We start from the raw sequence: 15005 nt of genomic DNA, 5'->3' as shown, positions 1-15005 counted from the left end.
CCTTGACACTAAAGTCCTGGTCTTCGGACTTTGAGTCTAGAGTCTAACAAATCTTCGACTTTGAGTCTTGAGTCCGATGCCTTCGACTTTGATAATATCCTCTACATGTTCTAACATCTGCATGGCCTATTACTCAACCATCAAATATGTTAGTAGCCTTTGATTTATTTTGTCATCTTCAAAACATCATAAGGGATTTCCCTAACAAGAATGATCATCAAGAACCGAGTTTGTGAGTTTGCCATAAAGTTTGACAATCATAACAATCATTATAAGAGTTTATCGTAATGTTTTTAAACTTCTTTTCAAATTAGGAATGGGGCAATTAGGGTTTTCGGCATGGGAGAGTGAAGATGAAGAATGTGAAATTAGTAATTAGAGTTTTGAATTTTGTAATAATTAGAATAAGAAAAAATCTATTCAATCTAGGTAGGTGGGTCCACACTTGGAATCGAGAACCAAATCCATATTTACCGGTTTCAAATTTTATGAACAGGGGACCATAAATTAGAAGTGATCAGTTTCAAAGTGCACCATGTCCCACCCTAAACTGGGAATTGGACCAGAAGGATTAGTTCTTGGTTTGTAGTGATTGGTTTAGGGGTGGACCGGTTCCCACCCAAAAACTAGAAATCAAACTAGAAGGATTAGTTCCCGATTTGTAGAATCGAGAACCGTCCACTTGGTCTAGGACCCACCTGGGACCAAGAGCAACTAGTTCAGTCCGATTACCTAGTTCTAGGGTGAGTCTACGAACCGACGTATACTCCACTCTATTTTTCCCTATTTTCTGTAAGATTGCAAGTGTTGTTGCATAGTGTAAATTACTACATGAGTTATATTAATATAACAAACTCGTGATGAGCCAAACATGACAATCATCTCCACGAACAAAGCTGGAATGATCATCAAGAACCAAGTCTGTAAATTTGGTACAAAGTTTGACAATGATAACAATCGTTATGAGAGTTTGCCACAAAGTTCTTAAACTTCACTCAAATTAGGAATGGCGCAACTAGGTTTTCGACATGGGAGTGTGAAGATGAAGAATGAGGAATTAGTAATTAGAGTTTTGAATCTTGTAATAATTAGAATAAGAAAAGAATCGGTTCGGTCCGGATGGGTGGATTCACACCTGGAACCGAAAACTAAATCGATATTCACCAATTCCAAAAATTTGGAATAGGGAACTAGACTAGTAATTGTGGAAAATGCCTAGAACTAGCTGGTTTGGTTCGGTTCTTTTGCTTACCCTCAACTGAAACCATTTCATCACATTTGTTTCTATTGGAATATCTCAGTGCTGCTGTTTTCAGTCGTGTTTCCTCTGTTTTCCTCTGTTTTTTTTTTTTTTTAAAGAGCCAAGTTCATTTAGTTTAACAGTGGTATCAAAGCGTTTGTGGGATCTTAAGGGAATGTGAAGTGAGGGTAAGTGAGTGAAGATTGCTTCCAATCTGCGAAGAAAAAGCTGATGGAGGCAGGATTGAGTGGATTCTTTGCAATGGCTACTCCACTGGGGAAAATTATCAGGCTTGGGCTGTCAAGATGACGGCATTCTTGGAGGGTCATGAATTATGGGAGGCTGTGGAGAATGATTATGAGGTTGCTCCACTTCTAGACAATCCGACCTTGAATTAGATAAAGTACCATAAAGAGATAATCACAAGGAAGGCTAAGGCAAAGTCTTGCCTGTATGCTGTTGTTTCACCCACTATCCTCACAAGGATCATGAGATGTGATTCTGCAAAGGCAATATGAGATTTCTTGAGGATGAATACGAGGGAGATGAGAAGATAAGAGGCATGAAGGTGCTGAATCGAGGGAGTTTGAGAGACAGCAAATGAAGGATTCAAAGTTAGGTGAATGAGTACTCTGATAGGCTGGTTGAGATAGCTGAAAAAATCAGAGTTTTAGGGACTGACTTGAAGGATGAAAGGCTTGTTCAGAAGATCCTAGTGTCTTCCAGAGAAGTTCGAAGCCACCATAGCGTCTCTAGAAAATACAAGAGACTTGGCTGATATAAAGCTTATAGAATTGTTAAATACTCTGCAGGCATAGGAGCACAGAAGACTGATGAGAAGAGAAGAGTTTGTAGAGGGTGCGATGTAAGCTAGAGTGAAGTCAAATGATGGAGGCAAAGGGAAGAAATGGATTCAGTCCAGAGAAAATGCTGGTGACTCCAAGTTTGTAGCAAAAGAAGGAAATTCTGGTAGGTCTAGCAAATGGAAGAAGAACAAAAAGCCTTGTCAATACTGTGGTGGAACTAACCATCAGTTTTTTAGATGTTGGAGAAAGCCTGATGCTAGATGCAGAAGATGTCACAAGTTAGGTCACATGGAAGCAATCTGCAAAGAGAAAAATTACCAGCAAGAATGAGAAGCACAGGTAGCAGTGAATGAAACTGAGGAAGAGCACTTATTTGTAGCTTCATTTCCCGAATCTTCTGTTGGGAATGATGCATGGTTGGTGGATAGTGGTCACCAATCATATGACCGGCAATTCGAAGCTATTTAGGAGTCTAGACAGTCGCCGTGTCTAGAGTCGAATTGGCAACGTATAGTATATTGAAGTGCAAAGGAAGGGTACAGTGGCTATTGAAGGAAATCAGGAGGTGAAGCTGATCAGTGATGTTCTTTTTGTGCCAAATATTGACTAGAATTTGTTAAGTGTTGGTCAATTAGTTGAGAAGGGCTATAAAGTGAAGTTCGAAGGGAATGAATGTCTTATTAATAATGCAGATAGTAAAGAAGTGCTAAGAATCCCAATGAAGGACAAGAGTTTCATGTTCAAGCGACAAGAGATGCAACAAATGACTTTAAAGTGCAAAGAAGAAAATGCAGAGCTATGGCATAAAAGACTTGGGCATGTTCACAGGAAGAACATGTTGTTTATGCAAGGAAATAGCTTGGTAGATGACTTGCCAAGTTTGGAGGAGGAATTTTCACAGTGCATAACTTGTCTTCTTGGCAAGCAAGCCATATTTCCTTTCAAAGGAGGAGGTTGTAGAGCATGTGAGAAGCTGCAATTAGTCCACACAGATCTATGTGGACCTATGTCTGAGTCTTCTCTCAATGGTAGCAGGTATTTTATTACTTTCACTAATGATATGACTAGGATGAGTTGGATTTATTTTCTGCGAGCCAAGTCTGAAGTTGCTAATGTGTTTGTAAAATTCAAAGCCTTAGTTGCGAATCAGAGTGGGAAGAAAATTAAAATGCTCATGTCTGATAATGGTTCTGAGTATACTACTCATAAGTTTAAGTTGAATTGTGAGCAAGCAGGAATTGTGTAGCAGTTCACTGCTCCCTATTCACCTCAACAGAATGGGGTCAGCGAGAGGAAAAACAGAAGCATTATAGAGATCGCTAGATGCATGATGCAAGAGAAGAAGTTACCTAAGAAGTTCTGGGCTGAAGCAGCTAATACTGCAGTGTTTTTATTGAATAGATTGCCCACAAAGGCCTTAGAGAAGTCAACACCTTTTGAAGTCTGGCATGGTGTTAGACCTTCTGTGAAGAATTTGAAGGTTTTTGGGTGTTTGTGTTACACTCATGTTCCTGAGGTCAAGAGGGACAAGCTGGATAAGAAAGCAAAGCTTGAATTCTTTATTGGGTAGAGTCTTCAATCAAAGGCTTACAGGATTTTCCATCCCATGACAAGGAAGGTGACTGTGAGCATAGATGTTATTTTTCTAGAGGAAGATGAGTGGAATTGGATGGAAGGAAAGAGTGTAGAACAGCAGCAGTTCGAAAAACAAACTGCAACAGATGTAGAGATTGATGAAGTTATAGATGGATTGGAAGATAGTATGGATGATTTACCAGTGAGAGGCACAAGGTCACTTGCTGAAATCTATGAAAGAAGCAATGTTGCAGTGCTCAAATCATCTAACTTTATGGAAGCTAAGGAGGATCAGCGGTGGATTGCAGCAATGCAGGAGGAGATTGCAATGATCGAGAAAACCCACACATGGGAGCTTGTTGACAGACCATCTGATAAGAATGTGATTGAGGTTAAGTGGGTGTTTAAAACAAAACTTAATCCTCATGGTTCTGTCAATAAACACAAAGCTAGACTAGTTGTGAAAGGCTATGCACAAATATAGGGAGTAGACTATTCTGAAACATTTGCCCATGTTGCACGACTTGATACAATAAGGTTATTGTTAGCCATTGCAGCAGAGAAGGGGTGGCCTATATTTCAGTTAGATGTCAAGTTTGCACTCCTGAATGGAGAGCTTGAGGAGGAGATTTTTGTTGAACAACCTGAAGGCTTCAGTATCAAAGGGAAAGAAGAGAGTGTATACAGGTTGATGAAAGCTCTATATGGACTGAAGCAGGCTCCAAGAGCTTGGTATGGGAAGATAGATCGATATTTGCAGGAGTTTGGCTTTGTAAAAAGCTTAAGTGAGTTCACTCTTTATGTCAAGAAAGTGAATCATAGTATTGTAATTATGTCACTTTATGTAGATGATCTATTAGTGACAGGGAATGATATGGAATTGATAGAGAAGGTGAAGCAAGATCTATTTGCAGGTTTTGAGATGTCAAACTTGGGAGATATGGCTTATTTTTTGGGTCTGGAAGTCAAACAAGCTTAATATGAGATCTTCATCTGTCAAAAAAAATACATGAAGGAAATTCTAAAGAAGTTTTAGATGGAAGATTGTTGAAGTGTAAGCACTCTTATGGCTACTAAAGAGAAGTTGCAGAAGAATGATGGAATAGATGCAGTAGATGCTTTTATGTATAGAAGTCTGATTGGGTGTCTCATGTACCTTACAGCAACCAGACCAGATATTCTATTTGCTATGAGTGTTTAATCCAGGTTTATGAATAGTTCTAGTCAGTTACATTTGGTTGCAGCAAAAAGGGTCTTGAGATATCTCAAATGAACATTGTTCTTTGATGTGAAGTTTAAGAAAGGTCAGAAGTTTAATTTGTAAGGATTTTCTGATAGTGACTGGGCTGGTTCGGTAGATGACATGAAGAGTTCGTCCGGATATTGTTTCAGTTTTGGTTCTACTTGTTTCTCCCGGTGTTCTAAAAGCAAGAGATTGTAGCTCGCCTACTACGAGGCTGAGTTTATAGCAGCTTCACGCAGCTACAAATCAAGCTTTGTGGCTGAAGAAGATAATGAATTCTAGTGATTGTATCGAAGTCAATGTGGACAATCAAGATGCTCTAGCAATATCACATAATCCAGTTTTCCATGGCAAAACCAAGCATTTCAAAGTCAAATTTTTCTTTCTGCGTGAGGTGCAACAAAGTGGCGAAGTTAAGTTGGTCTATTACAGATCTGAAGATCAGCTTGCAGATATGTTCACAAAACCACTTCAGACTGGAAGATTTGAGCTGTTAAGAGAGAAAATAGGAATCTGCAGCAGCAACTAATCCAAGGAGGAGTTTGTTGGAATTATCTCAGTGCTGCTGTTTTCAGTCGTATTTCCTATGCTTTCCTCTATTTTTTTTTAAAATAGAGCCAAGTTCATTTAGTTTAACAGTTTCCACTTCTTGCCATGCCTAAAATTCAAACCAACCAACCACTATTCCATTACTCTTATTTCTGCATTCCCCCTCCTGTTTTTTTTTTTTTTCTTTTCCTTTATTCCATGATTGATGTGCATAAAAGAGGCCAAATCTAATTTCTGGGCTTATCTGGCACAGAATATCCTTTTCTTGGAACAGATTTTGCTCGAAACTTTTGGCTCTTGATTGACTGAGGAGGGAAATTTTTCTTCGAGGTTGAAGAGAAACAGAGCATGGCAGGAACAGGGCCAACATCTGCAAGTGAACATCACCGACGAACTCATTACTTCAATAAGCAACAGATTGAAGCAACTATCTGAAACGTCTTCAACTGTCGTTTGTTAACCGTTCTGAACAAGCTCCGCAAGAACCACAAGGAAGCCTTCTTGCCAAAGCAAATCTCCATCGGACCATTCTACCATCATGGCAAACGATGGAAGGCCATGGAAGACAACAAGTGGAGGTACCTACAAAGCTTTTTGGCACGGACACAGAAGAAATTGCAAGAATGTGTTGAGATCATCAAGAAGTTGGAAAAGCCAACTTGCCTGTGTTACTTGGAGAAGATAGATCTCGACAGTGATGAGTTCATCACATTGGTTCTTGTAGATGGTGCATTTGTCATTGAGCTGTTCTTGTTGAATCATTTCCCTGAAAAGAAGGCCGTGAATGATGTCATCTTTGACAAGAAAAAAGAGTGGATGATCATGGATGTGAGAAGGGACATGAGTTTGATGGAGAATCAACTCCAATTCTTTGTTCTTGAGAATCTGCACAATTTTGCATTTGGGAGTCAGTTGACAGTACTCCCTTCTTTATTGGAGCTCGCCTATGATTTCTTCACCTCCAGAGTCAATCTCAAAGCAGAAGGGGCGAGGATATTCGACTCCGATGTCAATCACTTATTGGATGCTTTAAGGTCGTGGTACTTACCTGCCACACAAGACGCACAAGGTGATGGATGGAAGAAGGTAGAAGCAATACCTAGGGCATCGCACCTTCGAGCAGCAGGAGTGAAGTTTAGGATGAGCGAGACCAATTGCTTACTCGACATTAAATTTTCAGAGGGTGTTCTTTATATCCCATGTCTCAAGCTATTTTCAGTGACGGAGTCTTTTCTCTGGAATATCACAGATTTTGAGCAGTCCTATTATAAACATGATAGTTACTTCATTGATTATGTAGCATTCCTGGGGAATCTCATCAACACTAGAGCCGATGCGAAGCTTCTGATCAAGAAATGCATTATCGATATTGAGAACTCGTTGGGGCATGATGAGACATTGGCAAAGGATGCCGAGGCATTGGCAATATCTTTTCAACAGTTTTGGAAAGGAGAGCCGGTTTTGGACGAGGAACACCAATTTCTGCAGTCTTCAGCAGGATCTGAAAGCTTATTACAGAAGTCATTGGCACTAGTTGAAGATTAGCTTGAAACGCAATTCCATGTCCAAGAAGAAGCTTTAAGTTCGATGCTAGGAATGTACTTTTGAAAGGGGATTTCTTTTCTTGCTGAATAAATTTTCTGTAATGTCTTTTAATCTCCTCTGGTATCATGACTTGGAAAGGAAAGAAGAAAGTGCTGGCTGCTGAAATCTAGTGTACTTCTATTTGCCCCTTCTGAACTCACTCTTCTCTCTTCTTTTTACGAGTAAAAGGTTCTTTCTATTTCATAACGAAAGCTTAACATTGTACCTGACTCGTGTCTGACTTGCATTATTCAACAACTCTATCTTATCTTACTTAGCACATTTCTTGTCTTGATTCCTTCCTTTCCATTTACTCATTTTACGTGTGGTTGTTTCTTAAAGTGTGGTGGCTAGCTATAATAATTATTCATTGGAACATCTGCAAATTTCTTCTAAAGAAAAAAATTGATTTTTCGAGAGAGAAAATTGATTTAAACATTCAATACAAAATCAAGGTAGGATCCACTTAAAAATTACTTCCCCTTTCATTTTCCGTTGAACGAAGATCATCCAGTCTAAGAGGATTTGATAAAATTAAAGGAAAATTTCAAATAAGACTTGTAGTGGACTTGTTTTCTCAAAAGAGGATCAGAAGTGGACATCGTCTCAAATAATGGCCTCAAGTGACCAATTTAGTTTTAAATAAGGATGAAGAAGGCTTGAGGAAGATGAAGAAAGAAAAAGAAAAGAAAAGAAAACAAGAAAAAGAAAAATAATGAAAAAGATGTTTTCGGACAAGAATGCTCCTAAACGTTGATAAGATTTGGCTAGTTAATGAGATTATGCCCTTATTTGAGACAATGTTGACTTTAAGCCCCCTACTGAGAAAACGAATCCACTTATGCCTTTATTTGAAATTTTTCCCAAAATTAATGAAAATGGTCGTACAGTCAATAAAAACAACTAAAAGCTGTGATTTCTAGAGAGAGATATCATCATGCTTGCCAAATATGGCGGAGGACTCGCTTGTTAATTGATTTGATGAAAAGACACGGCGCCTTCTTTCCTTTCCCTGCTCCAACTTTCTTCCATCTTCATAACTCAGCTTCCTAATCAATACCCTCTGCAAATACACTTTGCTGTGGACGAGGAACGCCTACTTCTACAGCCTCAAGCACGAGCTGGTCACGCATTGCCAGACGCCTTATAACAAGCGGAAAGCGATGTTCGAGCACGATTACTGCAGTAGCCCGTGGGCGGTCCTCTCGGTCATCGCTGCAGTGGTGTTGTTTGCACTGATGAAGAACGGACCGGGTGCTCACTCCCATCTCTCGAATGCTTTTGAAGGGCAAATTGCCACCGTAATCTTCTAAGTTTTGGCAAGCAACATTTGTGGGTACATTTATCGCCTACATGTATAATAAAGCATTTTAACTAGTAAATCATGTAAATCCCACGCGAAACCTAGCAACATCAAAAGTTTTGAGCTCCTTTTTGATCACTTAAGAATTTTTCATGTAGGCATGACAAAAGAGAGACTGAGGGGACAAAAATATGTGTCTCGTGTGTAAGGCAACTAGGTGACAAAATCACATGCATATATATATCCACACTACGCTTTTTAGCGAGGGATTTCTTTTTTGGTCTCTCAACCTAAATTGGCCCATAATCGCAGAATCAAATTCGTAACAATATGAAATAATTCTAAATGAATCTACGGGTTATTTTCGTCATTCAGCGGCCTAAAATGGATGCACAAGTCATTTTAAACTAACCAAACCCTATGTCTGAATTCCCGCTCCTTCTTTGTTTGTTTCCACTTTTTTTTTTTTTTTTTTTTTTTCACTTTTTGGGCTAATTCCATGATTGCTCTGCAGTCAGCATTAAAGAGGCCATATGTAATTTCTGGGCTTATTCTGGCACAGGGTACCCTTTCTTGCACTGGATTTTGCTCAAACCTTTTTGCTCTTGATCGACTGAGGAGGGAAATTTTACTTTCAGGTTGAGAGAAGAAACAGAGGATGGCAGGAACAGGGCCAACATCTGCAAGTGACCCATCATCACGATGAACACGTAACTTCGTTAAGCAACAGATTGAACCAAGCATCTACGCCACTCCAGAGAAGCTGTGCAAGGCTACAAAGAGGCCTACACACCCCGCGTCATCACAATCGGACCTTATCACCGCAGCAATGAAAGCCTCAAGCCAATAGAAGATCAGAAGCTGCGGTACTTGCAGAGCTTCCTCCAGTACAACCCAAGATGCTGCCTCGAGGACTACATCAAGAGGATCAAGTCCTGGGAGGATTGGGTCCGGAAGTGCTACGATAAGCTGATCATCCTCAACTCCGATGAGTTTGTGGAGATGATGCTTCGGCGTCTTTGTGATCCAGCTCTTCCTGATGTATTGGAACTATAAGTGGAGACCATCTGGCGACTGGATCTTTGGCAAGCCATGGATGCTTAATGATGTCCGCCGTGACATGTGCTTCTGGAGAACCAGATACCGTTCTTTGCCATCCAAGAGCTGTTTGAGATGGCGTACGGATCGCACCAAAAGTGCACACCGAGGCTGCTCGAGCTCGCGTACAGGTTTTTGCAGCCGGCAATGAAAATTGAAGAGCTGCCGGAGGGGGTGATGGAGTCAGAGGTGAATCACTTCCTCGACGCGATCAGGCTCTTGCACTTGCTGTCGGTGAGGAAGGAGCCATACAAGTGCCATGAAGAGTTCAAATTCATCCCAAGCTCAACGGAGCTGGCGGCAGCTGGAGTCATGCTAGTTGACTCGTGTCATTTTGTATTCTGAATTTGATTCTGTTTCGTTCTCGACTTATTTCCTTAACTTTACTAACAATGCTCTCGGTAAAAGCCAGTGCTCATTAGACATCAAATTCAAGAATGGAGTGCTCGAAATCCTGTGCCTCCATCTTTACAATTCAACCAAATCCTATTTTCGGAACATTATCGCCTTTGAGCAATGTTACTACCGGGACGACCATTATCTGATCAACTGTATGGCCTTCATGGATCACCTGATCAATACCCCTGGTGATGCAAAGTTACTGATTGACAAATAAGTCATACAGAACTGGCTCGGCAATGAAGATGCTGCCACGTGCCTACTCGTTTTGCACCGAAACTTACATGTGGACAAGAAACGCCTACTTCCACCACCTCAGGCACGAGCTTGTCGTGCACTGCCGAAGGCCTTATAACAAGTGGAAGGCAACGTTTAAGCGTGATTACTGTAGTAGCCCGCGGGCGGTCTTCTCGGTTATTGCTGCAGTGGTGTTGCTTGCCTGTAGTACAGACCGTGTGCTCACTCCTATCTCTCAAATAACTTTGCTTTCTGAATGGTAAATTGCCACTATAATGTTCTAAGTTTTGATTGAATTATGTGTGACCTTTGGTCACTTTCTATCAGAATCAGCAGACATCCATTTATGTATGTTAGTCGGGGTGCAGAATTATTAGCTCCTGTATCCAATACAGTTCACGATGATGGAATGCTGAATGAACGGGATGTGGCGGTTCAGCCTGAGATTTGCTTGTAGGCCCTTATCAATATTTAGCAATCAATAAACTTGAGGAATGTTGAGAAGGAATTGTTGAATATTGCACGAAGTTTTTGTCGAATGCACGCCTACAGAAGATGGTGCATCAGAGATGGGAAATGACTAAGTGAACTGGAACTTCTATAGCTAGCATCTTACAATATTGCCTTCACCTTTCAGATGCCACCGAAGTCCTTAATTTTTTCAGTCGAAGTCTTTAATTACACGACGCAAGAATATAGCCAAGATGGAGTTGTCTCTATCAGGTAACTTGAAAATGAACTGCGGCTATCTGCATTATCCATAGCATTGTATCTAAGCCATAATATTCTTTTTAGCAGTTGATATATGCAAGTTTTGGAAGATTCTTTATGAAGTTGGAGGACGCAATCGAACCTGAACATGATAGATGACTCTTCACTATCCTTTGCAACAGATGCTATGCATTATGAAGTCAACTGGGAGCTCCAGAATCCACACAGTAGCAAAAATCAATAACTGAAGGAGGTGATGCTGAAGACAATGATAATCCTAGCAAGAATCCTAATAGTAATACCAAAAGAAAAACAAATGATTGTACATGTTGATAGATCCTGGATTGAAGACATGCATAGTTTCTGTTTCCCACGAGTTGTGGATATAGTTGGATACGTTATACCTTGCAGACTACACAAAGTGTACGAACAAATATGCTGTTGAAATTGCTTGACAATTTCATTCACAACATAGTGCTCCAAGTAATGACAGCTTCGGTCAGTTTGTTGTACCCCTCAAACTGTAGTGCATCCACAGAAAGAATCGTGAATCTTTTCCATTCACAAATTGCATTTATGCTGGGTTTATAGAGCTTTCTATTAAATTTCTTCCAGAAATATGCAATCTAATTATCGTTTACGTACTCCTTGGCGTTACTTTCCGTGTGGTTGATGTGAAGTTACTGAGCCTCCAAGTCCATGGAGTTGCCATTTCTGCCCCCACAAGAATACAAAGCATCCTACTCACCCAGAGAATTGTCAGCTCTTCAACCACCAATAAAGCGAAGTATGGTCTCCTGTATCTTATGAGTAAATAAATAGTCTACAAACACAATTAGTTCAAATACAGAAATGGTAAGATCAACCAATCACAACATGACTCCAATTACATAAAATGGATTTACTTTATTGTTAATGTCTTATCCTCAGCTCCCACGCACCATGAATGGCCTTGCAATTTCAATACTCCTTCCGCTCCTGCTGTTTCCCACGAAAACCTGAAAAGTCCAAGAACGTCATGTAATTGTTTTACCCCGTTCCAGGCGATATTTACCTCATTTGATGCCAAAATCCTTCCCATGTGCAAACAACATTTGCTATTGTGACTGTGTCCCCAGCTCCCACCAGAAAGAACTGCCTCCAGGCCTGAATATCCACAGAGATAATACAAACGAATAGTAAACAAGCATGGAAATGAGTATCTGAGCGTCTTGGTAAGTTCCCTTGGCACTGGGCTTTCCTGTGGTCGAGCATCTTGATACCCAATACCTCTGTCAACTACCACATCCCTGATTTGAGACAACACTTCCTTCATTGCCTCAAGCTTCTTTAAATGGAAAAGCAATTCTTCATATTATAAACATCTAATGAGGTCATCAAGCATCTCAAGGACATCTTCCCACTTTCTTGAGGCGGATGATTCAGCCTCTGCAGCTGGTGAAACGCGCTTCCATGCAGAGGAGTTGGGATGAAAGGAACTTGAAGTTTCATTTAAGAAATCTAGGCAAACAGAAAAAATATGTCCACCCATATCTGCTGCTGTGTCACCTGCAGGTACACCATGACACACCGATTCAGCCTCTTGGGAATTGGCCATTCATCTAGTCCAATTCATATTTCAAGCCATTTAGTATCTCCTCAAGCGTGGGGTCCATATCTGGTGCTGTGTCACCTGCAGGTACACTGTGACGCACCAATTCCCTTTGCTGAGTGAAGTGTTAATGATGTGTCCCTTGTCTCGGACAGGAAATTTATGACCATGGCTCTCTTTCACTTGCTTTACTGAAACAAACATGGGATGTCGACTTTGCATCTGCAGAAGATGCTGGGATACTTCACTTCAGTGTCTGCTGGATCAATGGAAACCCCATAAAAGCTCTAGCAACCGATCTATAACATGAGCCATCTATAACATTCACGAGTCTGTCCTTGAACTAAATCCACATCCTTTAAGTAGTCGCTCAATTTTTTCATTCCGTCTAGCAGGCAAAGTCACCCCACGGGCTTCACCTAAACAATGATAAAACATCACAATCCAAGGCCCAAATCCATTTCTTCGGGTGTCAAGTGCTTTATCCAGCAAAGGCTGTTCCACACATTCTTGTGAGCCATTATGAACAAGCTCTAACAACTCTTATTGATCCTTAGATTTTTCACCAGCTTGATTCTAATATTCAAGAAACTCTACACAAAGCACAGACTTGATCGCTGGGTTCATCCATACTATTACTTCACTCAGACATCGATTGAACAGGTGGCTGCTGTGGCCATGCGCTAAAAAAAAAAATTTGATCTTTCCCTCTTATCTCATTTAGTTGTGGAATGGCAGCGTACACAATCACGCACACTTGCAAGTTCTAGAAAGCTGGCGACTAGAAAGTCAATATGACCAACATCAATGAGAAAATTGCGGAAATCCATGAGACCCCTCTATTCAAGCAAAGAAGAGGCACCCTCTTGTTCAAGCAAATAAGAAATGCAACAATATGTGAACAAGTAAATCACGTGAAAAGTCATTGACAATACAAATTATGCAAGACATGTGATTGACTGATTACACCACGTCAGCCGTGTAATCCATAGATAAAACACTTTGCTGCGATAAGAGTTTGGGTAAATATTATCAAAAACCCCAAATAGATATCCCTTCACCACATTTACCCCTAATTATATTTTCACTCATAACGCTGTGCTTGTACTTTTCTCATCCTTATGAAAGCCTCTATTTGATACACCCATTCATTTAATCCAGACTGTGGAATGACTTTGCAGACACAATCTGGTTTATAATCTCATGGATCTAAACTAATGCAGACACAGAGGAAGGATAAGAGTATTGTCGTATGCAGCCACTTAGAACCAATCCAGGTCAAGCATACAAGATGTTGATAATTCCAGACCTGTATGTTGCTTATTTGCATGTCTTTCAAGATGAGAAAAATGCACATCCATCCATTCCAAAGATTTCATTTTGGGACTTAAAACCATGAGATAAGGCGCAATAGTATATGAGCAACCGACAGTCATTAGCCAACAGGATTTAAATTTTCTATTTGAATTTCTTTATCCATGCTGATAAATTTCAATAAATGTTAGTCAATGTTAAAAAAAAAATAATAAATAAAATGATCAGTGACTTTTGTTTATGGTAACTTGTTCATAAATTACAATTCTTTTTATGAAATTAACGACTTTTTGACAGTTCGTAAATTGGCAATTTTTTACATACTAACTTACCAACTTTTATTTGCATAATTTACCATCATTACAAACTTATCAACTCTTATATGAAATTAAATCTAAATTAAAATAATTTACCAAATTTTGTCATATTAAATTGACAACTAGTTTTGGGATACAAAATTTCATTTGAGTTACATATAGTTTAATTGTTTTTCTCAATTTTACATCTTTTTTACGAACATACCAATTTTCATTAGGCTTGATTAGTAACCTTTTTCACTTAACAGCTCCATTTTGACATTCCCAGTCTTAATTAGTATGACTCATCACTAACTATTAAATTACCACATAGTTCAACCAAAAAAAAAAAAAAAAAAACCCGATAGTATTAATTTAAACAACTCTCATTTGAATTTATTGCCAACATTTATTTATTTACTAAACTTCCCAACTTTTAATATTGTTTGCAAAAATTTATTTGCATTTCTTAGCAACACCAACGAGCAAATTACTAGTCAAGGTTGATTTTCACCTTATTCCAACAAGAGGCAAGTCTCAGCCAATTCTCTTATTGGGTTGCACATGTAAAACAGTATCTATTGGTCGATTGTACTGCACATATATAGGCAAGTCTCAGCTAATTCTCTTGTTTGGTTGCACTCGTAAAATAGTATCTATTGGTCAATTGTACTGAACATACACACACACACACACACACACACACACACACACACATACGCAAGTCACCTTGAGGCTACTCAAGTGAAAACATGAAATGTGGCACCCCTCGACGACCCCCGAACCGTTAGGGTCGCCACAGTCTACTTACCTTTCACTTGGCCTAATAATATAATACTCTGATACCAAGGAATTTCATGTTAATTCATAAATCCTGGGGGTTTACATCTTTTAGATCGGTCCCTGCGCAATTTATATGGCAGAAGCACATCCATCAACTCCCTTCCTTATATTTAGAAAACAATGCACACCAACTAAACATTTATAAGTAAAAGTCGAACACTTTTATTTACTTAAATTAGATGGACATCATTCATCGTTACATCAAAATGCCGTAGT

General features: G+C 39.6%; 1 protein-coding gene across 1 annotated transcript; it reads left to right on the top strand.

Annotated features, from left to right (window-relative positions):
- Nucleotides 1–5971: 5971 nt before the first annotated feature.
- On the top strand, nucleotides 5972–6958 carry LOC120291757 (UPF0481 protein At3g47200-like). Its single transcript, XM_039309482.1, has one exon. It carries the CDS (start codon nucleotides 5972–5974, stop codon nucleotides 6956–6958), a length of 987 nt encoding a protein of 328 aa, XP_039165416.1.
- The last annotated feature ends 8047 nt before the right edge of the window (nucleotides 6959–15005 follow it).

This window comes from Eucalyptus grandis, chromosome 3 (assembly GCF_016545825.1).
Source record: "Eucalyptus grandis isolate ANBG69807.140 chromosome 3, ASM1654582v1, whole genome shotgun sequence".
NCBI lineage: Eukaryota > Viridiplantae > Streptophyta > Magnoliopsida > Myrtales > Myrtaceae > Eucalyptus > Eucalyptus grandis.
Note: the sequence above shows the minus strand (reverse complement) of the source record. Positions and strands in the feature narration are given on the sequence as shown.